This window comes from Dipodascopsis tothii (assembly GCF_038497935.1).
Source record: "Dipodascopsis tothii strain CBS 759.85 unplaced genomic scaffold V1510scaffold_41, whole genome shotgun sequence".
NCBI classification, from domain to species: domain Eukaryota; kingdom Fungi; phylum Ascomycota; class Lipomycetes; order Lipomycetales; family Lipomycetaceae; genus Neoaidaea; species Neoaidaea tothii.
In genome coordinates this window covers 3,570-28,613 of record NW_027118025.1, presented here as the reverse complement: position 1 = coordinate 28,613, position 25,044 = coordinate 3,570, and the positions used below count along the sequence as shown (strand labels likewise).

Below are 25,044 nucleotides of genomic sequence, written 5' to 3'. Positions count from 1 at the left end.
GACGCATCACGTGCCCCGCACGTGACGCGCGCGCCGAATTTTCTCGCGCGCCCTGACCGCACGATCGACCAGCCGGGCGCCGAAGACGGACGCGAACCATCGGCAGGTCCAGAGCGTGATGAACAGCGACAGCGCGGGCAACCGGTTTGCGGCGCTGGCCGCGGACGAGCCGCAGGGATCTGTGGGCGAGCTGCCCGAGATCGAGACCGAGGTAGGCGCGGCCGCACGACGCGGCCGTCCACGCGCAAAACTGACCGCAGGCCTACGGATTCACGGCGCTGGGCAAGGATGCCGTTGTGGAGGCTGTGCGGCCGATCGCGGACCCCGCGCCGTGGTCGAAGCTGCTGGCGGTAGCCAATGGCCGCGGCTTGTTTGCCGCGGCCGGTGCGGACGGCTTTGTGGTCGACACACTCGAGACGCTGCGCCAGGCGTTTGCGGCCGGCGACAAGAAGTACACGGGCGCGACGCATGCCGTGGCCGGGACGGTCTCGTACGTGGGCTTCACGTCGGACGAACGCTACCTGCTGGTGGCCACGGTCGAGGGCGATCTGAGCTACTACGCGATCGACGGACTCTCTGCCGGCACCGCGCCCATCAACACGCTCAAGGTGCAGGTGCGCGAGCTGCGGCCGAATCCGCTGAACGGCGCCGAGATCGCCATCCTGGGCGCCGACGGAGTGCTGACCGTGGCCAACATTGCCGCGGCCAGCTCGACCAAGATCGCCGAGGGCGTGACGGCCTGTAAGTACGCATTCTAGTGCCCGAGCTCACCGCAGTCGACTGGTCGCCCAAAGGAAAGCAGCTGGTGGTCGGCAACGCCGCCGGCGAGCTCGTGCAGTACACCCCCGCCGGCGAGCCGCGGGCCCAGATCCGCCGGGCCATGAATGACGATCTGACGACGGTGTCGATGGTCACCTGGCTCGAGACGCACCTCTTCCTGGTCGTCTACGCGCGCGCGTGCCCGCCCGGCGAACACGATTACAAGGCGTACATGGTGCGGCGCGAGACGCCGTCGAACGCGATCTCGTTTGCGATGGTGCTCGAGCCGTGCGCGCCCTTTGGACTCTCTGCGCGCGGCGACGGCTGGCACACGGCCGTCGTGCGCGGCTGGGACGCCACGCTGCCATATCTCATCATGCTGGCGTCGAACCCGTCGAGCGATATCTCGTTGTTGACCGAGAAGGAGTCGTACTACCTACTCGACGAGATGAAGCGCGCCAGTCTGCCCTTCCACAACGGCACCGAGACGTCGCCGGTCGGCCTGGCGCTGGACTTCACGGCGACGGCGCCGGTTGCCAACCCGATTCCGGGCATCGAGCAGACCGCGGCGCTGCCGACGCTGTGGCTCATGAACACAGAGGGCCAGATCAAGGCCTGGACGATAATTTGGTCGGACGGCATCAAAGCCGGCCACGCCGCGACAGACAAGCTGCTGGCACGGGTGCAGGCAGACCGGCAGACGGCGCTGGCGGCCGCTGCACAGGGCCCAGCGCCCGCGGCAGCACCGGCGGTGGCGCCTGCGGCAGCGCCGACACCGACCGCTTTCGGGTCGACGCCGGCGTCCGGCTTCGGCACCACTCCGGCACCGACGTCCGGCTTTGGTTCTACACCAGCGCCGACGTCTGGCTTTGGTGCCGCGCCCGCGTTTGGCCAGTCCGCGTTCGGCCAGGCCAAGCCAGCGTTCGGCCAGTCAGGTTTCGGCGAGGCCAAGCCCGCGTTTGGCCAGTCGTCGTTTGGCCAGGCTAAGCCTGCGTTCGGTCAGTCGTCATTCGGCGCCAAGCCGGCCTTCGGCCAGTCGTCGTTTGGCGCTGCTCCAGCCACGGGCGCGAGCCAGCCGGCCAAGACGGGCGGGTTTGCGTCGTTTGCGTCGCCGACAACGCCTTTCGGTGGCTCGTCAGGGACTGCATCGCCGTTCAGCCAGCCTGCGAGCGCAACATCGACGGCATCGCCGTTTGGCCAGGCCTCCTCGAACGCGTCGCCGTTCGGCCAATCGGCGTCGAACGCATCGCCGTTCGGCCAGCCGGCGGCAAGTGCGACGCCGTTCGGCCAGCCGACGTCAAACGCGGCAAGCTCGTCGCCTCTTGGCCAGTCGGCCGCGAACGCGTCGCCGTTTGGCCAGCCAGCTGCCAACGCGTCTCCGTTTGGACAGCCCGCGGCCAATGCTTCTCCGTTTGGCCAGGCTTCGTCGAACGCGTCGCCGTTTGGCCAGGCCGCTTCAACCGCGTCACCGTTTGGCCAAACGCAACCGACGTTCGGCCAAAAGACAGACACACCGTTTGGTCAGGCCAAGACGGAGTCGCCATTTGGCCAGGCCAAGACAGAGTCGCCATTCGGCCAGGCCAAGACCGAGTCGCCGTTCGGTCAGACCAAGACCGAGTCGCCGTTTGGCCAGGCCAAATCCGACTCTCCTTTCGGCCAGACTAAGCCGTCGCCGTTTGGCCAGCCGGCCACCAATGCGTCGCCATTTGGCCAAGCCAAGACGGGGTCCTCGTTCGGCCAAACTACAGAGTCACCGTTTGGCCAGACCAAGTCCGATTCTCCGTTCGGGCAGGCCTCCCAGCCTAAGAAAGACTCTCCGTTTGGACAGCAGGCAGAGTCGCCGTTCGGACAGAAGACAGAATCACCGTTCGGACAGAAGACAGAGTCGCCGTTCGGACAAGCCAAGACGGAGTCTCCGTTTGGCAAGACGTCTACTGCCCCGGCATTCGGGCAGACATCGACCGCGCCCGCCTTCGGCCAGGCGTCCGCGGCCTCGCCCTTTGGGCAGGCGGCCTTCCAGGCATCCACAGTGTCGCCGTTCGGCCAGGCGGCAGCCTCGCCGGCCTCGACCGAAAACAAAGCCAAGCTCGGCCAGAACTTTACGCAGATGCGCGACACGGACACGGCCGGATCGGCGCCGGCGTCGCCGTTCGGCAAGCCGGCCAGCTCGCCGTTTGGCCAGCCGTCGTCGCCGTTCGGCCAGCCCTCGACCGGCGTCTTTGGCAAGCCCGCGCCGACGCTTGGCCAGCCGGCCAAACCGTCCTTTGGCTTTGGCTCGTCTGCGCCGGACAAGCCGTCGCCGCTGAAGCAGTCGTCGACGTTTGACTTTGGGATGGGCTCGCTCGACCTGGCCGGCAAGGCTGCGGAGCCGCCGTTGCCGCCGTCGCCGAAGCTCGAGAGTGCCGAGCCGCCGCTGCCGCCGTCGCCAACGCTGGCGGAGCCGCCGCTGCCGCCGTCGCCCAAGCTCGAGAGCACGGAGCCGCCGCTTCCGCCGTCGCCCAAGGCGGCCGAACCGCCGCTGCCGCCGTCGCCAAAGCTGGCCGAGCCACCACTGCCTCCGTCGCCCACTCTAGCGGAACCGCCGCTGCCGCCGTCGCCCACCCAGACCGATCCTCCGCTGCCGCCGTCGCCCAAGCTGGCCGAGCGCTCGTCACCCGAGCCGTCGCTGCCGCCGTCGCCGTCGCCTGCACCCAAACCAGCCGTCTTTGGGTTCTCCAAGCTCGCCGAGCCGGCAGAGATCGCGCCCGCCGGCCGGCGGTTCAGCCAGGCCAGCGACTCGGACGCCGAGGGCGACGACGAAGACGACGAGTACGAGGACTACGACGGCGACGAGGACGAGACCGAGGAGAGCGCGCCGGCCGGTCCGCCGCGGATCGCGCCGTGGGCGTCCAACGCGCCCGGCCGGCTCTTTGGCCGCGTCGAGCCCGCGTCGGACTCGGGCGAGGACACCACCGAGACGTCGCGCAACATGACGCCGCCCGAGGACAGCTCGCGGCCGGACACGGGTACCAACTCGGAGGGGTACCCGACGGACTCGTCCGGGCCGGCGCCGGCGCGGCAGACACGCAGCCCCGCCCGGCGCAAGCCGCTCCCCGCGCTGCCGGCGTTCCTGACCATCAGCGCGGCCGGCCAGGGCCGCGGCGAGGGCGTCGCCGACCAGTTCGACGCCATCTGCCAGTCCATGGACCACGACCTGGGCGTCGTCGCCAAGAACCTGTCGCGGCTGGCCGACTACATCGCCGCCCAGAAGGCCGCCGCCGCCGAGCTGGCCCTGGACCGGCCCGACGAGTGGCCGCTGGCCGCCGTGCGCGAGCTGGCCGGCCGCGTCGACGCACGCGCGGCCGAGTCGGCCACGCTGGCGGCCGAGTTTGCCGCCAACGACTCGGCCGCGACCGCGCTCGAGCCGTCGCTACTGCGGCTCGAGGCCAAGGTCGTCCGTGCCGGCGCGCTCGTCTCGCACGAGGCCGACGACAGCTACCGGCAGCGCGTGCGCGCGCAGACGCTGCCGCCCAACGTGCGCGAGACCCAGCGCGATCTCCGCAAGAAGCTGCAGGCCGTCACCAAGAGCCTGGACGAGGTCGAGGAGCAGATGACGCTGGCCAAGGCCAAGCTGGCCGCCACTTCGCGCGACGCCGGCATCCGCTCGCCGTCTGTGGACGGCATCGTGCGGTCGATCCAGAAGATCACGCGGCTGGCCGACCGGCGGACGTCCGAGATCCGCGACCTCGAGGACCTGTTTGCCCGGCAGAGCCTGGGCAGCCCGCGGGCGGCGACGCCGCAGCGCGCGCCGGCCACGCCCGACGGGCGCAGCCCGGCCGTCGACGGCTCGCCCGCCAAAGTGTACATAGACGACGCCAGCGCGGCCGCGTTTGCTGCGCGCGAGGACCTGCACGCGGCCATCTACGACGCCGTCGGGCTGCGGCCAGCGGCGGCGGTCCTACACAACGTGTAATGCAGTGCTGGAATTTTCTAGAACTTCTTGGAGTAGTCGCGCAGCCGCACGTACCGCGCGTCCGCCGGCTTGATCTCGACCACGTCGGCCCGGACCAGGAACTGGACGGCCAGCGAGTCCGGATCGGTCACGCGCACGTAGCCGGACGACGCGTCGAACGCGGCGTTCAGCAGGTCCTCGGTCAGCGCCTTGAGCTCGCGGGCGAGCTCGGCCTGCCGCCCGCCGTCCCAAAGATCGCGCAGCGAGCGCTTGTTTTGCTGCTGTTTGAGCGCGCGCTCGGCGGCCGAAAAGCCGCCGGCGGCCGCGCCGGCGTCCTCCTCGACCAGGACGGGCGCGATGGCGTCGTCGATCAGCGCCTTGAGAACGGCCATCAGGTGGCGCATGCGGCCGGCCGCAGCGCTTTGGCGGGCCTCGAGCGCGGCCAGCCGGCGATCTCCGGCCGAGCCGGCGCCGGGCGCCCGGCTGGCCTGATCCAGCACCTGAAGCTTGACCAGACGCGTCTCAAGCAAGGTCGTCAGCGCAGTGAGCTCGGCGCCGGCCGCGCGCTCGCCGGCGAGCGCGCGTTCGAGCGCGGCGACGTCCGCGGCGACGGCGGCCGCGGCCGCGTCCGTCCGGGCCAGACCACGCGCGCCGGCGGCGGCCGCGGCCAGCGCGCCGGCAGGCCCGGCCGCGGCCGGTACGGACGCCGGGCCGGGCCGCTGCTGCTGCAGCGCGAGCAGCTCGCGGCGGAGGGCGGTGGCCGTGTCGTCGCGACCCGACCCGGGCGCGATCGTACCCGGCCCGGCCAGCTGGCGGCGGTTTGCCCCAACAAGCCGCTCGAGCGCGGCGACGTGGTCGTCCAGCGCGCGGTCGTAGCTGGCCACGGTCTGGCGGCGGGCAGCCGGCGGCGGCGCGGTCGCGTGCGCCCAGCGCTGGGCGACGTCGACGAGCTCGGCCACGCGCGCGATGGTGTCGGCAGTCATGGTTGGCGGGTCGGGGACGGATCGGCGGCGAAGCGCGCGACGCGCGACGCAGGGTTAGGGATCGCGGCGCCCGCGCTTTTCTGCGGCCGATGGAATTTTCTGTTTCTCTCCATTTCCCTCCCACTCAACCAACATCAGCCCTGGCGGCCCGGCAGCGACGATGGGATCGCGAACGACTCTCTACGTGACCGGTAGGTGGCCGGTGGTGGCGGCGCTGACGGCAGGCTTCGGATCCGGCGTGCGTGCGCGCGATCTGGCTTATGAGTTCGAAAGGTACTAAAAGTGTTCCTCCGGCACGGCGGCGAACGGCGGACGCGCGCGGACGGGCAGCCGCCGCGCGCGGCGATGCGCGATGCGAATCCCCCGATCGACCCCGGACGGGGCGCCGACGGCAGATCGGCGCCGGACACTCAGGTGGTGTGGGCGCGCGGACAGCGATTGACAGCCAGGTTCGGGCGGCTGGTGCGATGCGACATTCCGGCACCGCGCAATCCGGCGGCGCGACCGTAAGTATGTGCGTGGGCGTGCTGACGCCAGGTTTGCGTTTGTCGAGTACGAGGACCGGCGCGACGCCGACGACGCGTACTACGACCTGCACCACCGGCGCATCCGGTCGGGCGACACGCTCAACATCGAGTGGGCGCGCAACACGCCATCGGCGTCGTGGCGGTTTGACGACCGCGGGCCGCCGCGCCGCCGGCGCCCGTCGGCGTCGCCGCCGCCGCGCCGTGGCCGCGACTACTCGCGCTCGCCGGTGAGCAAGCGCCGCTCGCGTAGCCCGCGCGGGTCGCGCAGCCCGCCGTCGCGCAGCCGCTCGCGCAGCCGCTCGCCGCGCCGCGACGACCGCGACTACGACCGCGACGACGACCGCCGCGACCGCGACGACGACCGCGACGACCGCGCCAAGGACGGCTCGGCGCCGCCGGCCGACAAGAGCCCGGCGCCGGAGAGCAATGGCACTGGTGCGTAGACCTGCCGGCGCGGCTAACGGGCAGGTAAGGAGAAGCCGTATGACGAACAGGACGGCGACGTCATCGAGGACTGATCCCCTGCCCACTTTTTGACTGCTCGGCGCTTGTTTTGCTAGGTGAAAAATCTGTATCTGTATAGCGCCGGCTGGCGCACTGGCCGCGGCCTGCGGGCCGCGTGCCCGCCGGCAGAGTAGCAATGGCCTGGCCGCACGCGACCGCGCCGCACATCGTGCGGCGCAGGGTTAGGGCACGCGGGCTTTTTACCTCCGGTCCTCGTCGCTGTCGCTGTCGCCGTCCGATCTCCAGACACCATGAGTTTCGGCGCCCCCCCCAGTAAGTGCCGCCCCGGTCCCGCTGACCCCAGGCCTGCCCGGCATGCGGCCGACGCCGCCCGAGCGCGGCTCGTTCCCGCTCGACCACGATGGCGAGTGCAAGACGTACATGCGCAAGTACCTCAAGTGCATGAGCGAGTCCCGCAGCGTCAACGTCCAGGACTGCCGCCTCATGGCGCGCGACTACCTCAACTGCCGCATGGACCGTGGCCTGATGCTGCGTGACGACTGGAAAAACCTGGGCCTGCCGGACGAGGCGCCGGCGCCGCCGGCGGGACCGTCGGCGACGGAGTCGCCGTCCAAGTAGCGCTAGTGCGCCGCACGCCGTGCGGCTCACGGCGGTCCGCGGCAACCAGCCGCACGGTGTGCGGCTCGCGAACACCGCTCCAGCCGCATACTGTGCGGCTCGCTCGCACGGCCTGCCCTGCGGAGCCGCGCCCGCGGGCTCTCCCGCCGGCCGCGCTCGCAGCCTACGTGTACATAGCTATCATGCACTATTTCTATGCTCAGTCCTCCATCTCGTCCGACTCGTCGTTGCGGTAGTACTCGGCGGCCATGCTGCGCGAGTCTTGAATGACGTCCTCGTCCAGATCAGTCTCGGCCATGACCGCTGCCAGTCCGCCACGGCCGCTCAGCATGCTTCCCGCGCCCGTCGACTGGTAGAGCCGGTTGACCTGGTACTCGCGGCTCATGCCGACGGCGCGGTCGAGAGCGATCATGCGCTCGTTGAGCAGCCGCACGGCGTCTATCTTGGCGCTCAGCGCGCCCACATGCCGTTTCGTGAGCTTGGTGTCACGGAACAGAATCACCGGCTGGGCCTCTGGGCTGCGGTACACGAGCTGCGCCTGCAGCTCCCCGGCGTCGATCTGCGTCAGCGCGTTCGCGCTCGACCTACCATCTGCTGAAGCAGGCCCTCGGTGGTCACGCCCGAGGCCATGAAGTCCGAGTCGACGCGCTCGGCGTACGCCAGCGGGACGCTCACGTACGTGTTCGGCAGCCGCGCCAGCTGTCTTTTGCGGAACGCCATCAGGACCTGTTGGACCAGGCCTTCGTTGGCGTCAGCCGCGAAGATCGCCCGCAGCTGCTCCGCCGTGGTCTGCAGTGCATTGACATCGCCGGACTCGAACGCGCGCGCAAAGTGCTCGTATGGCCGGCCGATGGTCTTGAGCGTGTGCAGCGTGGTTTCGTTGATCAGTCGCGACGCCGGTGCGATCTGGTCAGCGCATCCGCCCAAACACGTACCTTGCCGCGCACAATCAGGTTCAACAGCACGTGCTTCTTGTAGGCCTCGACCTGGCTCAGCGACGGCGGCGAAATCGGCGCCGAGATGGTCTTGTCAGTGTGTCCGGCCGAGACTTACTATCGCCAGAAACGCCTCGGCATCGCCGTAGCGACGCAGGCCCGCCAGGATCTGCGCGCCGTAGTAGTGGTACAGCAGGTGGTCCAGGTACGTCACGCCGAACTGGGGTCAGCGCGCTCGGCCGGCCACTTGCCTTGTTGCTGAAAACGGTCACGTCGCGGTCCAGCACACCCGTCGCGTAGAGGTACCGGCCGGTCGCCAGGCACTGCGCAGCAAACTGCGCGTGCGCCGGCGAGAGCGTGCTCCCATCCGCCGAAAACCGGAGGACCAGCGACCGCAGCGGCTGCAGCGCAGCCGCCGGCCGGCCGGCCGCGGCAGCGGTGGCCACGACCATGTCGGCAAAATGATGGACCTGAGCGGCCACGAGCTGCAGCTGGTCGGCGTCGGCAACCGCGCACAGGCGGTCCGCCGCCGTCAGCCACTCGTCGGGCGCGCCTGCCGGCCGCGATAGGCTGTTGTCAGCTTGATCGGGCGCTCGTCTTACAGCGCCAGGACCCAGCACGCCGTCCACGTGGCCGGATCCATCGCCGCCAGAATCTCGTCCTGGTCGGCCGGGTCAAGGCGCGCGTGCACGCCCAGCAGGGCCGTCTGCGGGCGCGGCTCGTTGTCGCGGCGCCGCACCGGCTTGGCTCGCTGCTGCAGCAGCGGCAACACCATGTCCTTGAGCGCGGCCAGCACGGCATCAGTCGCTCCGTCCGCAGACGCCGCCTCGGCCGCGGCCGCCGCGTCCATCAGCGCCGACCGCCGTGCGTCGTCCGCGCCGCTGTCGCCGTTGAGAGCCATCGCGTCGATCTCTGTCTGGGGTCAGCCCGCGGCCGCGCCGCACGCACCCGTTGCCCTGTCGGCCCGTCGGTGCCGATTCGATTGACGCCGAGTCGGTCCTGTGCCAGCGCTCGCGTGCGCTCGTCGTGTGCAGAGGGATGGCGGGGGAGATTAGGCGCCCGCGACTATCGCGACACCGTGCCCAGATAACCGCAGGTATCGCCAAGTGCGTAAGTCCCAGCACGGCGGTGAGCTTTTTTTTTGCGTCTGAGTCACGGCCGCGCCAACATCGTCCGCCAACAGCAGCGCCGTCCGAGAGACAGACACACACAATGGCCGAGCAGATTGCAAAGACAGCGAGCGCGGCCGCGTCCGTGCTGCGCGCGGTTCCCGACAGCGAGCGCCAGACCGCGCTGGTCAAGGTGCACGACGCCCTCAAGGCGGCCCGGACCGAGATCGAGGCCGCCAACAAGAAGGACATGGTCGCGGCCGAGGCGGCCGGCATCGCGCCGGCCATTCTCAAGCGGCTGGACCTGTTTCGCGGCGGCAAGTTCGAGTCGATGCTCGAGGGCGTGCTCGACGTGGCCAAGCTTGACGACCCGACCAACAAGGTCGTCATGGCCCGCGAACTGGACGCCGGCCTGCGGCTGTACCGGGTGACGTGCCCGATCGGCGTGCTGCTTGTGATCTTCGAGGCGCGCCCGGAGGTGATCGCGAACGTGCTGTCGCTGGCGCTCAAGTCGGGCAACGCGGCCATCCTCAAGGGCGGCAAAGAGTCGTTCAACACGTTTGCGGCCATGGCCCGGTGCGTGACGACCGCGCTGGCCGACACCGCGATCCCGGCCGGTGCGATCCAGCTGATCGAGACCCGCCAGGACGTGGCCGCGCTGCTGTCGCAGGACGAGCACATCGACCTGGTCATTCCCCGGGGCAGCAACGAACTCGTCCGCAACATCAAGGACAACACCAAGATCCCGGTGCTGGGCCACGCCGACGGCCGCTGCTCGGCGTACGTGCACCCGGACGCCGACGTCGACATGGCGGCTCGCGTGGTCGTCGACTCCAAGACCAACTACGTGGCCGCGTGCAACGCGCTCGAGTGCCTGCTCGTCAACCGCGCCTGCCTGGCGTCGCTGCTGCCGCCGATCGCGCAGGCGCTGCTGGCAGCGGGCGTCGAGCTGCGCGTCACGCCCGAGATCCGCGCTGCGCTGGCCGCCGCCGGCCTGGACGGCCCGGCGGTCTCGGACGCGGTCGACGCGGACTTTAGCACCGAGTTCCTCAGCATGACCATCGCCGTCAAGGCCGTCGACTCGGTGGCCGAGGCCATTCTGCACATCAACTCGCACTCGTCCAAGCACACCGACACGATCCTGACCGCCGACGAGGCCGTCGCCGAGCAGTTCATGGCCGGCGTCGACTCGTCCTCGGTCTTCTGGAATGCCAGCACCCGCTTCGCTGACGGATTCCGCTTCGGCTTTGGCGCCGAGGTCGGCATCTCCACGTCTAAGATCCACGCCCGCGGCCCGGTCGGCCTGGACGGTTTGGTCTGCTACCAGTACCGTCTCATGGGCACCGGCCAGGTCTGCGGCGACTACGCGGGCGCCGGCGGCTCCAAGACGTTTAACTTTAAGGAGTTGTAGATAGAAAAGCATTTACGGTTATGGACGCGTGTAGACGCGGGCGCGCCGTCCTGCGGCGGCTATATGCGGCTATATGCGGCTATATGGTGAGCCTCTGTCGGCGCTCGCCTGCGGCCGGCGTGACGTGCCGATATGCCAGGAGGGCAGCGGCCCTCGACACATTGCTGGATGGGGTTCGCCCGAAACGAGCCACCGGCGGCGACTCCGTCGAGGGTGCGCCCTGCGGGCGGGCTGCCGTGGCGGGAGGGAGTGCCTCGACGGAGCCCAGAGGTGCACAAGTGGCTATGCGCCGCACAGTGTGCGGCGCAAGCCATCGCGAAAATCAAAAAAAGGGAAGAAAGGGGGGCCGGGCCGGGAATTGAACCCGGGACCACTCGCACCCGAAGCGAGTATCATACTACTAGACCACACGGCCCTTTCTTAAAACACATTAAGTGCTTAGTCACCTTATTGACTATTCAGCCCCACGCCATGACCCACCGGGCACCGCCTGTCAGTGTAGGGCCGCCGCCACACTGCGAGACAGCCAGCCGAGCCAGCCGGTCCAAGCTGACGCGGCCTTGCGCCGCACGGCGGCGGCGGGCCGGCGTGCGGCCTGATCGTCAGCGCCAGCGGCTGAGGCGGCGCTGGCGGCTGCGCAGCATCTGCGCAGCCGCCGCGGTAGCTGCGCATCCGCTGCCGCTCCAGGCCGTTCCGGCACAGCGCGCCGGTCTTGCGCTGCAGCGATCGCGGCGCCGACGTGGCCGACGGGCGGCGCTATGATGACACGTGACTTTTTGGGTGACCCAACAAGTGCGAGCCGCACCGTCGCCATGAGTAATGTTGGGCGCCTAAGCGGAGTACGTGCACACCCGCATTTTTTTTTACGCTCACGACCCGTCCACGCCGCAGATCCGCCCGAGAGCACATTGGCACGCAGGCGAGCGCACCCGGCTTGGCGCATCTTTCCACTGCCCTGCACTGCGCTCCAGGCGTGAATCTGGCTGGATCGCCGAGGTTGCGGACGATGGAGTCGGCCGAAAACACCAGCCGGCGGGCTGACCTGGGCTTCTTCTTCGCAGACATGAGCGACAGCACTACCGACGGCTTTGGCCAGGACTGGACGGACGCTGGTATGCACGGGCCGCGCGCGGGCGACGATACGTTCGGCTTCTTCGAGGACGACGACGCCATGCTTGACTACCTCGACCCCCCAGACGACCGCAAGCCGTCGTTTGGCGGGCTGTCGCCGCTGTCGCCTGTCTCGCCGCTGGACTCGGCGCTGCTGGACCCGTTGCCGTTTGACCGGGCGGTGCCGGCGGTGGTGCCGGCGCCGCGCGACGAGTCCGCGCACTCGCGGCTCTTTTCGAACCCGCTGATGCGGCGGCTGTCGCGGCTGTCGCGCAGCGAGCACGCGCCGGCGGCGCCGGCGGCGCCGGCCGTGCTGCCGGACGTGGTCTACGACGCACTGTACTCACCACCGCACGAGGTGCCGCCCGCGGACTGGATTCCGCCCGCGTTTTTTCCGTCGTACGACCCCAACGACTGGAACGACACGTCCGCGCTACCGTACCAGGTGTCGGTCACGACCGACACCGTCAAGTCGCGTGTGGAGACACAGATCAAGGCCACGCTCACGTTCTCGCCAGCGCCGCCCGAGTCGTACATCCACCTGCCGACAGCGACGATCACCAAGAAGCGGCAGCAGCTGCGGCACGAATTCAAGCCGGACCGCAAGACGCTCGACCTGGACGTGATTGTGGTGTGCGACCACGACCGGTTCAAGCCCGTCAAGGTGTGCACGAGCTGCGGCAACCGCGAGCGCAAGCGGGCGTCGCGAAAGAAGACGCCGTCGGTGGACGACATCGGCTGGCTCGAGCAGGACGACTTCCGCGGCGTCATGTTCAACTGCTCCGAGCTTGTGGACATCCCCGACTTCATGCTGGCCACCGGCGTGCACCCGAACACGAGCGTCAAGGGCGTCGAGCTGCCGATGCGGATTCCGTGCTACTCGCGGCACCACGACGAACGCATTGGGTTTCGGTAAGTGCCCCCGCGGGCGTGCTAACGGCAGCGTCTACTTTGTCCTCCGCGACTTCACCGGCCGCGTGGTCGCGCGCACGGTGACCGAGCCGATCCTGATCACGGACGACCACAAGATCATCTCGACGGCCAACGCGGCGCGCATGGCGGCCGTCACGGCCATCAACCCGACCGACAAGCTGTACGGCCAGTCGGACGACCTGGCGCACAACGCCAAGAAGCGCAAGTCCAGCCAGGACGACAGCGCGCCCTCGCCGCCGCTGTCGATGGCGTCCAAGTCGCGGGCGAGCATGTCGCCGACGCTGTCGCGGTCGGCCACGCACACGTCGCTCATACGGCAGAACTCGAGCCTGCTGCACCCGAGCTCGTCGGCGTCGTCGCTGGCGAGCGCGTTCTCGGAGCCGATGCTGGCGGCGGCGGCCGGGCCCGAGCAGATCTCGCTGCAGCGGCTGATCCCGCCCGAGGGCCCGATCCGCGGCGGCATCGAGGTCACCATTCTCGGCGTCGGCTTCCGCCCGGGCGTGACGGTGCTGTTTGGCGAGCAGCCGGCGATCAAGACCCAGATCTGGAGCTCGTGCGCGATCGTGGCGGTGCTGCCGCCCGCGGCCACGCCGGGGCCGGTGGTCGTGCGCGTGGCCGAAGCCGGCCAGGCGGACCCGTCGCCGATGGGCAGCCTCCAGCTGTTCACGTACGTCGACGACGCGGACCGGCAGCTGATGGAGCTGGCGCTGCAGGTCGTCGGGCTCAAGATGACGGGCAAGATCGAGAACGCGCGGGAGATCGCGATGCGGCTGATGGGCCACACGGACCGCGACCCCGGCTCGACCGGCGTCACCGGCGAGGAGCCGATCGCGGCCACGACGGCCAGCCTCGGCCCCGACCTCGAGGCCAACCTGCTGCACTTCATCGACGTCATCGACTACAACGACACGGTGCACAAGGTGCACTGGCAGCTGCGCAACCGGTGCGGCCAGACAATGATCCACCTGGCCGCGATCCTGAACCTGCAGCGGTTCGTCGCGGCCATCCTGGCCCGCGGCGCGTCCTACAAGGTGCGCGACCGGTCCGGGTTCACGGCGCTGCACTTTGCGACCATGCACAAGCACAAGGACATTGTTTCGCGGCTGCTCAACAGCGGGGCGAACCCGCTGCAGAAGTCGGTGCAGGGCCTGACGCCGCTGGACCTGGCGTACGACGACGACGAGATCCGCGAGATGCTGCTCGACCAGGTCGACGTGCTCGACGAGCTCGGCACCCTGCGCCGCCACTCGCGCAAGGGCTCGGTGCTGTCGATCCGGTCGACGACGACGAGCGAAGCCGTGTCCCAGCCAGCAACCGAGTTCTCGCCGTACCAGTCGTCGTCCGAGCTGTCGTCGCCGGAGGCCGGGCCGAGCGACGGCGCCGACTACACCGACGACGGCTTCAGCCTGGACGAGCTCTCGGACGACGGCAGCGACGCGGACCTGCGCGACGCGGACGCGCTCGCCCGCCGCCTGGACGCGCCCGAGCGCCGGCTGCAGCGCCAGTTCACGCGGCTGCACCAGTTCGGCTGGCTCAAGGAGAAGTACTCGCAGCAGCGCGACCTGCTTTCGCGCATGGGCATGTCCACGCTGGACTCGATCCACCTGCCGTTCGACAAGATCATGCGCGACATGTCCAAGGCCAGCGTGCACGACGCGCTCGTCAACTCGTTTGCCGGCCGGTTGCAGTTTCTGTCCAAGCTGGGCTACGCCGAGACGCGGGACGCCAGCGGCCAGCCGCCGCCCTACGACGAGATCTACCCGGCAGCGCCGGCGTCGTCGGCCGAGCCGGCGCCGCCGACCGAGGCGGAGATGCTCCAGCAGATCTGGGACAGCAAGAAGGACCAGAGCATCCGCAACGACGTCATGCTGTTTGCGTTCTGGCTGCCGGTGCTGCTTGTGTTGGTGTACTATCTGGTCTTTGACGTGCCGATCCCGTTCCAGGCGTCGACGGATAGCTTCATGCCGTCGATCGGCTATGGGGCGAGCCCGTCGCGTCGCGTAGTGCGGGGGTAGATGTACGATGGAGGCCGGACGCGCGCCGGCCGCGGAATCGATTGGAGTTTTTGGCTAAATAAAAGTTTTAGAGGACGACGGGCGGGGGAGCGTGGCCGTGAGCCGCACGGCGTGCGGCGCTGGGAGGCGCACTCCCGTGGCGCTGGGTGGCGCTGGGACCGCCGGCCGGCGAGCCGCGCGCGGCTCGCACGGACGTGCCGCGCGGCGGTCGCGGTCCAGGCGCGCCCGTCTGCCGGCGCGGCGGCCGCGGTCCAGACGCGCCCGCCGGGCGGTGACCCGCGGTGACCCGCATGTTACCCGCAGGCCCCTCTGCATTCGCTCCGGCGGCGAACAACGGCGGGTTGTTTCGCGGCCGGGTAACTCCCTACCCCGGCGTTATATCCGCCCCGGCCCGTCCCAGCAGCCAACCATGGCTTCCACACGAGACTCGCTCGACGTCGACGAGACGGACGCGCTGCTCGAGCAGCAGCCGTCGCTCGACAACCCGTTCACGCCCGAGAGCGCCGACGAGGCCGGCCCGTCCGGCAGCGACGACGGCCTCGTCGCCCAGGCCGAGGAGCTCATCGAGGAGCTCTCCAACGCCAAACTGGCCTCGGTGTTTGTGTCGCTCTACATGGGCGTCTTCCTGGCCGCGCTCGACGGCACGATCGTGGCAACGCTGCTGGCGCACATTGCGTCCGAGTTCGACGAAATGCGCAACGTGTCGTGGATCGCGACGGCGTACCTGATCGCGTGTGCAGCGTTCCAGCCATTGTACGGCAAGCTCACCGACATCTTCGGCCGCAAGCCGGGCCTCGTCTTCGCCAGCCTGTCCTTCGGGCTCGGCTGCTTCGTCTGCGGCATCGCCGGCAACCTGTGGGTGCTCGTCGCCGGCCGCGTCATCTCGGGCATCGGCGGCGGCGGCCTCTACGCCCTCAGCACCATCACGCTCAGCGACCTGGTGCCGCTGCGCAAGCGCGGCGTGCTCCAGGGCGTCGGCAACATCCTCTTCGGCACCGGCGCCGCCCTCGGCGGCGTCTTCGGCGGCCTCATGACGTCCGCCTTTGGCTGGCGCTGGGCGTTTCTCGTCCAGGTGCCGTTCATCGCCGTGTCCACGCTGGCGATCGTGTTTGCGCTCAAGCTGCCGCAGCCGACGCAGGCGGCCGGCCGCCTGCTCCGCGTCGACTTCCTCGGCTCGTTCACGCTCGTCGTCTCGCTCGTGCTCTTTCTCTTCGCCGTCGCCGTCGGCGGCAACCAGCTGCCGTGGACCCACCCCGTCGTCGTCGTCTCGCTGCCGCTGTCGGCGCTCATCATGGGCGCGTTCGTCTACATCGAGCGGTACGTCGCCAAGGAGCCCGTGATCCCGGTCGAGCTCCTGGCCGACCGCACGATCTTCGGCGCGTCCTTCACCAACTGGTTCATGACCATGTCGGTCTACTCGATCCTCTACTACCTGCCGATCTACGTCATCGCCGTCAAGGGCGTGTCCGAGACCACCGCCGGCGTCGCGCTCATCAGCAACTTTGTCGGCGTCGCCGCGGGCTCGTTCGCGTCCGGCGTCTACATGCGCAACACCGGCCGCTACTACATGATCGCCATGGTCTCGGCGGTCTCGTTCGTGTTCGGCGTCGCCCTGATCTGCACGTTCGGCCGCAACACGTCCTACACGGCCGTCCTGTTCTGGACGCTCTTCCCGGGCGCCGGCTACGGCGCGCTGCTGACCATCACGCTCATCGCGCTGATCGCGGCCGTGCCCCAGAAGTTCCAGGCGGTCACGACGTCGATCCAGTACGGCTTCCGCGGGACCGGCTCGACCATTGGCGTCGCGCTCTCGTCGGCCGTGTTCCAGAACGTGCTCCTGCGGCGGCTGCACGAGCACATCCAGGGCCACAACGCCGACGCCGTCATCGACCGCATCATGAACTCGGTCGAGGAGGTGCGCCGGCTGCCGCTGTACCTGCAGCCGACCGTCATCGGCGCGTACCTGGCGGCCTGCCGGGCCGTGTTTGTCATGTGCCTGGTGCTGGGCGTGTGCGCGGGCGTGTCGGCGATGCTCATGCGCGAGCACACGCTGCACAACACGCTCGGCCGCAAGTGAATGTAGAATGATAGGAACTCTAGGAATTGATTAGGACGTCTCTATAGCCATGCGCAGCGCCGGGCCACGGGAGGGAATGCAAAGTGGCCGCGGCAGCCCCGGGCTGGTCTACGGCTCGGCCGCCGCCCGCTGGCGCCAGCCCGGGCCGAACCTGAGCACGATCAGCAGGAACGGGCCCGAGATGGCCGTCGCCACGCCCGCCACGAGCGTGTAGGTCCAGCCCGGGCCCAGGTGGCGCAGAATCGTGTCGATCACGGCCGCGCCGCCCGCACCGCACAGGCAGCGCACAAAGTTGTTGGCCGCCGAGACCGCGGACGCGTTGGACGGGCGCAGGTCGACCAGCAGCAGCGACGTGGCGTTGAAGGACGCGATCACGGTGAAGCCGCCGATGAAGAGCATGACCAGCGGCACCGCCAGCGAGACCGACGCCCGGAACGTCCAGCCAAAGACCAGGAGCGAGCACATGTACACGACCGAGAAGATCCAGGTGGTGCGCAGCCGGGCGTACTCGATTGGGAACGTCGGGTCGGAGCGCGCGCGGTCGATCTCGATGCCGGTTTCGCGGCACGTGCGCTTGTAGTCGTAGTCGAACACGCGGCCGACCACGATCGAGCCCAGGGTGGAGCCCACGCCGTAGGGCAGGAAGCACACGCCGACCATGACCGTCGAGAGGCCGTAGACGTCGGCCAGGAGCGTGGCGGCGCCGACGGTGACGCAGTAGAAGGACGTGTAGACCGCGGCGTTGGCGATCAGCACAAAGAACAGGTCGAGCTGGACGATGTACCGCACGCAGCGCAGCGGGTTCAGGCTGCGGAGGACCATGCCGGCGGTCAGGCCCGACCTGGGCGCGGGCGGCTTGCCGGCGTGGCGGCTGCGGACGAGATCCACCAGCGCCGTGTTGATCCAGCTCGGCCGCACGCTGCCGTTGCCCACGATCCGGCGGCCGGTCTCGGGCATGACGAGCACGATGACGGCCAGGTCGGCCCCGGCGAGCGCCAGCAGGAACCAGAACGTCATGCGCCAGCCGTGGGCCGAGCTGGACAGCGCGCCGCCCACCACCGGCGCAAACGCGGGCGCCACCATCACGCCCGACGTGAACACGCCCATGTAGGACCCGCGCGTCGCCGGCGGGAACAGGTCCGCGATCGTGCCGGCGCCGATGGCGATCGTGGCCGCCGAGCCCGCCGACTGCACCATCCGCAGCACCAGCAGCGCCGCGTACGAGTGCTCGAGCGCGAGCCCCAGGTTGGCCAGCAGGAACACCGTGATCGTGAGCACGTACACCGGCCGCCGGCCGATCAGGTCCGCCAGCGAGCCCCAGAACGTCGGCGAGACGCCCTGGAAGATCATGTACGTGGTCACCGTCAGGTTCACGAGCTCCATCGACACCCCCAGGTCCGACGCGATGTCTGTCAGCGCGGGGAAGTAGATGTTGGTGGCCAGCGGGCTGAACAGCGCGGTGATGGTTGCGCACGCGACCGCGCCGAGCGCCTTGTGCCGCGAAAACACAGAGTAGGGCTCGTCTGCGGGTGCGCCGTTGGCGCTGGCGCACTTGGCGGTGGCCCGGGCGCCGTTAGCGACATCGGCGACGTCATCGGTCACGTGCTTCTCCGCCTCGCCCTGCACGCTGTCGTCCGCAGCGTCCCCGCGGTCGCCGCCGGCGTCGCCGACGGTGCCGGCCCCGGTCTCGGACGCCGTCTCGGCCGCCGCCAGACCGACGCCGACCACGCCGTCTGCGCCGCCGCTGATACTTCGGGCCGGCGCGCCAAGGGCGCTGCCGGCCTGGGCTATCTGGGGGTTCTCTAGACCAGGATCGCCGGGCATGGCGTACATGCAGCAGAAGCTATATACCAGACTTGTCGGTCTACAGGGCAAACGCTCTGCGAAGGGCGGCCGTGAGCCTTTATACTTTGGCGGGCGCAAGTGCCTGCGCAGGCTAGTCTCTTTTCGGAATGTTCACCGTCGTCCGGTTGGTGGCCTGGCCGCCGGCTCAGCCGAGCTCGGTGTCGGCTGCCGGCTTGGCGCGTTCGCGGTGGATCCGGGTAAGCGCGCGTAGCGGTGTTTGCTTAAGTCCGTTTGCATCCAGGCCGGGCCCGTGCGAGCCGCACGCCGTGCGGCTCGCTCGCCGGCGGCGGCTGCGAGACCGCCGTGCGGCCGGGCAGGCGACGGCGGCTGCGGACTGCCGTACGGCCTCCGCAGGCGGCCGCAGCGCCCAGAGGGCCTGCGCAGGGCGCGGGCTGCGCCGCCTGGGTCGGCCGACGCCGTCACGTGACGCCGTCGGCGTCGGCCAGCCGCCATCTCCGCGGCCATCGGCGAAGTCGCCTGTCGGCGGGCGGCCGAGCGGCGATCGGCGAAGTCGCCTGTCGGCGCCGAGCGGCCGTGCTGCCAGCCCGTCCTCGGCAGGCAGCTGCGTGCGGCTATGTGCGGCTATATATGGGTCTGCCCGCAGCCACCCCGGCGGGCGTCCCCAGGCTGTGCAGTGGCGCAGGCGGACGGCGCCCACCCGGCCCGCGTGCAGCCCGGCGCCAGCCGCACGGCCGCGGCGGTACGGCGCGTACGCCGGGCGCGGCCGGTCGGAAGGCTGCGCCGGGCGGTTGGTGATAGCTGCCCGTTTCGGCAGGCGAAAAAAGCTTAAAGTGACGCGTCCGTCCCGGCCGCGGCCGGCGCCGCGGCCGCAGCGCGGCGCGGGCGTGGCGGGGCTGGGCCGCGGCCGCGGGCGGCGTCTGCGCGGCGTGCGGCACGCGGGCTAGCCGGGGCCGGCGGGCAAGGGCGCGTGTTCTGCGCGGCGCGAGGCGAGGTGCGTGCTGGCGCGTCGCGCGTCCAGCGACGCGTGCACGCGCCGCTAGGGTTTATAATGGGCAGCGCAGCCCACACGGCCGGCATCGTCCCTGGCGGTGCTCCTTCGCTCCACGGTGTCTCGCAGGTTCGCCGGTTAATCCACGATGTACGCGCCGCCGTCGTCGCCGCCGCCGCTGTCGCGGCCGCCGTCGCTGTACGCCTCGAATTCGTCGTCGCCGCCGCAGTCGTCGTCGCCGCCGCGGCCGTTCAGCCGGGCCGAGTTCCTGCCGGTGCGGCTGTCGCCAGGCAAGTTCTGCGAGCGGCTGCAGGAGAACAGCGTGCCGCAGAAGCGCAAGGCGCGCAAGACACACGAGGCGCGGCGCAAGGTCGTCGTGGTGTGCGAGAAGCTCAACGGACACGCGCTCAACCCCGCGTTCGCGGCTCGCTACGAGCTCGGCGACGAGCTCGGCTCCGGCGGCTTCGGCTTTGTCATGTCCGCCCGCCGGCTGGCCGACGGGCAGATGGTCGCAGCCAAGTTCATCTACCGCAGCAAGATCCCGCGACACAGCTGGTACGAGGACCCGTGCCACGGGCCGATCCCGATGGAGCTCTACGTGCTGCTGCAGGCGCAGTGCCACCCGAACGTGATCCGGCTGCTGGACCACTACCAGGACGCCGAGTTCTTCATCCTGGTGACGGAGGTGCACGGCGCGCCGTGGGCCAAGCGGCCGGCGCGGCCGGCCAAGCCCGTGCTCAACACGCTCGAGCGGCCGGCGTCGCCGACCCCGCGCCGGGCCGCGCTCGGCGCGCTCTCGGTCGACAGCGTCCAGAACGCCGGGTCGGACTCGGACTCGGACGACGAGCCCGAGATCCGGTACACCAAGTCGCTGCCGAGCCACGACCTCTTTGAGATGATCGAGACCCGGCGCCGGCTCAGCGAGCGCCAGGTGCGCTACATGCTGCGCCAGCTCATCGACGCGCTGTGGTACCTCGACTCGCTCAACATCTGCCACCGCGACATCAAGGACGAGAACATTTTGATAGACGAGGCCCTCAACATCAAGCTCATCGATTTTGGATCGGCCGTCGTGCTGCCGGCGGGCCACGCGCCCGTCCCGGTGTTCCCGCCGGACTACATGCTGGCGGCGCCGCGCCCGAAGGTCTACTTCCAGCGGTTCTACGGCACCCTGCAGTACGCGCCGGCCGAGGTCCTGCTGTCGCAGCCGTACGAGGCCGAGAAGGCCGACGTGTGGGCCGTCGGCGTGCTGCTGTTCACCTGTCTGACGGGGCAGACGCCGTTCCGCTCGGCCGACGACGCCATCGGCAAGGACTGGGTCCTCAAGGCCGACGTGTCGCGCGAGTGCCGCCACTTTCTTCGCCGCTGCCTGGAAAAGAACCCGGAGAAGCGCGCCACTGTGTCCGAGCTGGCTCGGGACATGTGGTGGTACGTCGATCTGCCGTGAGCTCAAAAGTCATTTCCATTTTGTCTTACCGTCCGTTTTGACGACGCTGGCATGCGTCTGTCTGCTTTCGACGCGAGCCGACGGCCTTGCCCGGGTGCGTAAGGGTCTGGGCTGGAGTCCGGCGAGCCAGCTGCAATAAAAAATCTGCATTGTATGAAGCGTAAGGCGAGCCGCGCGGCGTGCGGCGGCCGGCCTGCTGCGAGCCGCGCGGCGTGCGGCGCTGCGATGCGTGCAGCCGCACGGCGTGCGGCTCACGCCAGCCGCGGCCGCGCCGCACGCCGCGCGGCGCTCCCACCCAAAGGCGCGCGCCCCGCGACGCGAACTCCACGATGAGCAAGCCCACGAAAAAGACGCGGGCCGGCCGCCCCAAGCCGGTCGTCACCCACGAGGAGCAGCTCATCGCCCGGGCCGCCGAGTCCTCGTCCAGCCGGCGCGAGTTCCGCGCACAGTCCACCGAGACCGCGGACGATCTGGTCAAGCAGCGCACGATCGGGCTGCTGACCTCGGCCGAGCTCCAGCAGCTGCGGGACGAGGCCGTGGCTGCCGCTGACGGCGACCGACCGGCACCGCCGGCGCGCGCAGGCGCGCGCAAGCGGCGACGGCCCGCCGGCGTCCGGCTCTCGTTTGGCTCGGACGAAGAAGACGGACGCGAAGGCGACGGCCGGCGGCAGCTGCGGCCAGTGCGCGACCCCACCGTCGACACATCGTTCATCCGGCCGCGCACGGCGGCTGGCTGGGAGGCCACCGAGCGGCAGGCGCTCGAGAAGGAGTTCAAGGAGAAACAAGCGCAGGCTCGGGCCGAGCCGCTCACGCTGGCCTACCTCTACTTTGACGGCAACACCACGGCCGGCACGGTCGAGACGCGCAAGGGCGAGACGGTGGGAACCGTGCTCGAGCGCGCGCGCAAGGCGCACCGGGCGCTGCAGCGCGGCACGGTCGACGACGTGCTGCTCGTCCGCGACGGGCTCATCTTGCCGCACGTAAGTGATCGCGCGGCGCCGCTCACGGCAGCACTACGAGCTCTTCTACTTTGAGGCGCACGCAATCAGGACCCGGACCGGGCCGCTCGCGTTCGGCGTCGGCGACCAGGTACGCCAGCCGTCTTCTGCGCTGACGCAGGCCGACCGCACCAAGATCGTGCCGCGCGACTGGTACGAGCGCAACAAGCACATCTACCCCACCTCGGTCTGGCAGGAGTTCGACCCCGACACAGACTACACGCGCGCAGTGCTCCGGGACGCCAACGGGTTTGTGTACTTCCAGCAAGCCGGGGTGTAGATTTCTAGGTACATCACCACTCGACCTTCTTGATCGAGCCGTCGCGGTTGCGGGCGGTGACCGAGCCGTCCTCGTTGCCGAAGTAGGCCGCGTCGGCCATCTTGATGAAGAGGCCGACCTCGACCACGCCGACAAGCAGCTTGATCTGGGTGGCGAGCGTGGCCGGGTCCTCGATCGGGCCGAAGTGGGCGTCGATCAGGAAGTTCATGTTGTCGGTGATGATCGGACCGGCCTTGGCCTTGCCGCCCATGCGCAGGTTGACCTCCTTGGCGCCCAGGGCAACGAGCTCGGAGACGACCTTGGTGTGCGCCGAGGGAACGACCTCGATGGGCACGCCCTGGGTCCACTTGATGCCGAGCGCGGTCGAGTTCTTGCGGTAGTCGGCCACGAGAATGAACTTGCGCGCGCACTGCGCGATCAGCTTCTCCTGGAACAGGCAGGCGCCGCCGCCCTTGATGCAGTCGAGCGAGCGGTCGATCTCGTCGGCACCGTCGAAACACGCGTCCAGCACGGGGTACCGGTCGATGTCGCCGAGCTTGAGCCCGCCCGAGAGAATGAGCTCCTTGGACTGGAAGCCGGTGGGCACGTAGATCACGTCCGGCGAGATCTCGCCGGCGGCGACCTTCTCGACGATCCGGTCGACGCAGTAGATCACGGTCGAGCCCGAGCCGATGCCGATCGCGGTCGGGTTGGCCGGGAAATGGTCGTCGATGGCCGAGTACGCGGCCAGCTTCTTGGCCGACTCCACTGTGGCCAACGACATGCTGCGCGCGTACAACCGAGTGCTGAGCGGTGCTGGTCGCGCTGCTTTGAGCGCCTGCAGGCCGAGTCTTACGGCCACCGTTTAGTCTAGGCTCCTGAGCCTGTGCTTGCGGCTGTCTGTTCGCGCCGCCGCCCTTTATAGCTTGCGCTCAAGCGCCCTCAATTAACCGACGCCGCTGCGCCTGTTCGCTTTAGGATGGGCCGACTGTTTGCGCCAGCCGATGTGGATAAATCTCTGGGCCTGCCCGTCCGGCGCGGCCATTTCTGCCGCCCGTCTTCTTTCTTGCTGCCGTAAGGTTTGGCGCCGGCCCCGCCTAGCCCGGCCGGGCCGCATGGGAGGCCCCGAGCCACACCAGCCACCCGCACTAGCCCGCCCGAGCTAGCGCACTGCGCTGACCTGCCAGCCGGTCTCGCCGCCGGCGTCGGCGGGCCTTGGCCGCCGGCCGCCGCCGGCTGGGGGCCGGGTGCGGGCGCGGCGGGCGGGCGCGGGGCTGGCCGCCGCCGCGGGCCGCCGCGCGGCGCCGCGCGCCGCGCCGCGCCGGAGCCCTGCGCGCCGCCTGCGCTCTGCGCCCGCGCTGCGCTGGCCGACGTGTGCCGCGCGGACCCCCACGCTGTGGCGCTGTTCGCCGGGTACCACCTGTAGCGTCGGGTCGCACCACACCGTGACTCGCTGACTAACGGTCCCGCCTGCGGGGCCGCCTTCCGACGAGCCGCGGCGGCCGCACGCGCCCGGCCGCTGCCCGCGGGCCGCGGACGCGGCCACCGCGGCGGCGCGGCGTGCCCGGTGCGACACGACTATTCGTACGCTCTGTGACCTACCAAGCGCGGCCACCGCCGCCTTTGTTGGGTGCCCCGCATTGCCGCCTTGGGCCGGCACAACGACTTCTCCGCCATTGGCCTGCGCCCGCAGTCGCTACGTGCCACCGCGCGGCGATCGACTGTCCGGCGGCCGATTCCACCGCGCCGCGGGACGATCGACTGGCCGTCGGCCGATCCTGCTGCGCCGCTGGCGCCGTGGGCGGCCGGCCGATCCTCCTGCGCCGGCCGATCCTGCGCCGCCGTCAGACCGCTGCCGACGTAGATAGGCCGGCCTGCTCGGCGACGTACGCCTAGCCGCACGCGTGACTCGACCCTGCATGCCACCGACACGCGCACGCAATGCACTATTTGGGCATCTATTGCGGCCCGGTGGGCCTGCATGTGCTCAGCCACACAGCCACCGCGCCGCAGCCGCACCTCCTGCGGCGTGCGCGCGCCAGGAACAAGGAACGCCGTTGCCCGTTGCGCACCGCCAACACAGCCGCGCGCTCGGCCTCGCCGCCCGACGCCCGCGCCCGGCCATGCACGCCGTCCGCGCGATTCCGCCGAGGGTAGCTGCCCTGCGGGCAGAGAGTATAGCCACATATAGCCGCATAGAGCCGCCTGCCCGCAGGGCAGCTACCCTCGACGGAGTCGCCGCCCGACGCGCCCCCGCCAACCACCCCCGGCGCCCCCCGCCCCCCCCCCCCGACGCTCTCCCGACCTCGCCGGAGGCTCGCCAGACAGCCTCCGGCGGCGACTCCGTCGGGGGTGGCCTTGCGGGCAGCAGCATATAGCCGCATGTAGCCGCACGCCCGACGAGCCTCCGGCGGCGACTCCGTCGAGGGTGGCCCTGCGGGCAGCAGCATATAGCCGCATGCAGCCGCACGCCCGACGAGCCTCCGGCGGCGACTCCGTCGAGGGTAGCTGCCCTGCGGGCAGAGGGTATAGCCACATATAGCCGCATAGAGCCGCCTGCCCGCAGGGCAGCTACCCTCGACGGAGTCGCCGCCCGCGGGGCGCCCGCCACCCCCCCGCGGCGGCGCCCCCCCCGGGGGGCCCCCCCGGGGGGCCCCCAAAACCCCCCCCCCG

The 25,044-nt window shown here is 69.9% G+C and overlaps 13 protein-coding genes and 1 non-coding gene across 14 annotated transcripts; 9 read left to right on the top strand and 5 right to left on the bottom strand.

Annotated features, from left to right (window-relative positions):
- The first annotated feature begins 35 nt into the window (after window positions 1–35).
- On the top strand, window positions 36–3,208 carry V1510DRAFT_278260 (uncharacterized protein). Its single transcript, XM_066930615.1, has 4 exons — window positions 36–211; window positions 261–741; window positions 777–2,349; window positions 2,643–3,208. Exons 1-4 carry the CDS (start codon window positions 119–121, stop codon window positions 3,082–3,084), a joined length of 2,589 nt encoding a protein of 862 aa, XP_066786805.1. The 5' UTR covers window positions 36–118; the 3' UTR covers window positions 3,085–3,208.
- Window positions 3,209–4,303: 1,095 nt separating this feature from the next.
- Window positions 4,304–5,200, bottom strand: V1510DRAFT_422968 (uncharacterized protein). Its single transcript, XM_066934879.1, has one exon. The coding sequence runs from the start codon at window positions 5,092–5,094 to the stop codon at window positions 4,729–4,731; it is 366 nt and encodes a 121-aa protein (XP_066786804.1). The 5' UTR covers window positions 5,095–5,200; the 3' UTR covers window positions 4,304–4,728.
- Window positions 5,201–5,833: 633 nt separating this feature from the next.
- On the top strand, window positions 5,834–6,718 carry V1510DRAFT_404998 (pre-mrna splicing factor; the record flags this gene model as incomplete). The annotated part of the gene is made up of 5 exons (XM_066932299.1): window positions 5,834–5,864; window positions 5,898–5,946; window positions 6,123–6,179; window positions 6,211–6,635; window positions 6,669–6,718. 5 exons carry the CDS (start codon window positions 5,834–5,836, stop codon window positions 6,716–6,718), a joined length of 612 nt encoding a protein of 203 aa, XP_066786803.1.
- A 237-nt stretch (window positions 6,719–6,955) lies between these two features.
- V1510DRAFT_404997 (uncharacterized protein) lies at window positions 6,956–7,283 on the top strand (the record flags this gene model as incomplete). Its single annotated transcript, XM_066932298.1, has 2 exons — window positions 6,956–6,977; window positions 7,009–7,283. 2 exons carry the CDS (start codon window positions 6,956–6,958, stop codon window positions 7,281–7,283), a joined length of 297 nt encoding a protein of 98 aa, XP_066786802.1.
- Window positions 7,284–7,297: 14 nt separating this feature from the next.
- V1510DRAFT_278229 (uncharacterized protein) lies at window positions 7,298–9,244 on the bottom strand. Its single transcript, XM_066930614.1, has 6 exons — window positions 8,821–9,244; window positions 8,470–8,788; window positions 8,337–8,438; window positions 8,219–8,308; window positions 7,872–8,189; window positions 7,298–7,842 (listed from the first exon to the last, which is right to left on the bottom strand). Exons 1-6 carry the CDS (start codon window positions 9,117–9,119, stop codon window positions 7,483–7,485), a joined length of 1,488 nt encoding a protein of 495 aa, XP_066786801.1. The 5' UTR covers window positions 9,120–9,244; the 3' UTR covers window positions 7,298–7,482.
- A 57-nt stretch (window positions 9,245–9,301) lies between these two features.
- Window positions 9,302–10,759, top strand: V1510DRAFT_422958 (gamma-glutamyl phosphate reductase). The gene has a single exon (XM_066934878.1). It carries the CDS (start codon window positions 9,431–9,433, stop codon window positions 10,736–10,738), a length of 1,308 nt encoding a protein of 435 aa, XP_066786800.1. The 5' UTR covers window positions 9,302–9,430; the 3' UTR covers window positions 10,739–10,759.
- A 322-nt stretch (window positions 10,760–11,081) lies between these two features.
- Window positions 11,082–11,153, bottom strand: V1510DRAFT_t253. Its single transcript has one exon. It is a non-coding gene; the product is annotated as a tRNA-Pro (tRNA).
- Window positions 11,154–12,095: 942 nt separating this feature from the next.
- V1510DRAFT_370178 (uncharacterized protein) lies at window positions 12,096–13,908 on the top strand (the record flags this gene model as incomplete). The annotated part of the gene is made up of 2 exons (XM_066931427.1): window positions 12,096–12,760; window positions 12,792–13,908. Coding segments are annotated over 2 exons (1,782 nt in total), but the record flags the coding sequence as incomplete, so codon positions are not given.
- A 320-nt stretch (window positions 13,909–14,228) lies between these two features.
- V1510DRAFT_422955 (uncharacterized protein) lies at window positions 14,229–14,871 on the top strand. The gene has a single exon (XM_066934877.1). It carries the CDS (start codon window positions 14,356–14,358, stop codon window positions 14,794–14,796), a length of 441 nt encoding a protein of 146 aa, XP_066786798.1. The 5' UTR covers window positions 14,229–14,355; the 3' UTR covers window positions 14,797–14,871.
- A 222-nt stretch (window positions 14,872–15,093) lies between these two features.
- Window positions 15,094–16,919, top strand: V1510DRAFT_422951 (major facilitator superfamily domain-containing protein). Its single transcript, XM_066934876.1, has one exon. It carries the CDS (start codon window positions 15,206–15,208, stop codon window positions 16,871–16,873), a length of 1,668 nt encoding a protein of 555 aa, XP_066786797.1. The 5' UTR covers window positions 15,094–15,205; the 3' UTR covers window positions 16,874–16,919.
- Window positions 16,920–16,927: 8 nt separating this feature from the next.
- V1510DRAFT_278138 (major facilitator superfamily domain-containing protein) lies at window positions 16,928–18,823 on the bottom strand. The gene has a single exon (XM_066930613.1). It carries the CDS (start codon window positions 18,704–18,706, stop codon window positions 16,982–16,984), a length of 1,725 nt encoding a protein of 574 aa, XP_066786796.1. The 5' UTR covers window positions 18,707–18,823; the 3' UTR covers window positions 16,928–16,981.
- Window positions 18,824–19,995: 1,172 nt separating this feature from the next.
- V1510DRAFT_344874 (kinase-like domain-containing protein) lies at window positions 19,996–21,114 on the top strand (the record flags this gene model as incomplete). Its single annotated transcript, XM_066930808.1, has 1 exon — window positions 19,996–21,114. A coding segment is annotated over one exon (1,119 nt), but the record flags the coding sequence as incomplete, so codon positions are not given.
- A 329-nt stretch (window positions 21,115–21,443) lies between these two features.
- V1510DRAFT_370167 (XAP5, circadian clock regulator-domain-containing protein) lies at window positions 21,444–22,392 on the top strand (the record flags this gene model as incomplete). The annotated part of the gene is made up of 2 exons (XM_066931426.1): window positions 21,444–22,094; window positions 22,126–22,392. 2 exons carry the CDS (start codon window positions 21,444–21,446, stop codon window positions 22,390–22,392), a joined length of 918 nt encoding a protein of 305 aa, XP_066786794.1.
- On the bottom strand, window positions 22,215–23,234 carry V1510DRAFT_278121 (ribose 5-phosphate isomerase A-domain-containing protein). Its single transcript, XM_066930612.1, has one exon. The coding sequence runs from the start codon at window positions 23,153–23,155 to the stop codon at window positions 22,406–22,408; it is 750 nt and encodes a 249-aa protein (XP_066786793.1). The 5' UTR covers window positions 23,156–23,234; the 3' UTR covers window positions 22,215–22,405.
- Window positions 23,235–25,044: the final 1,810 nt, after the last annotated feature.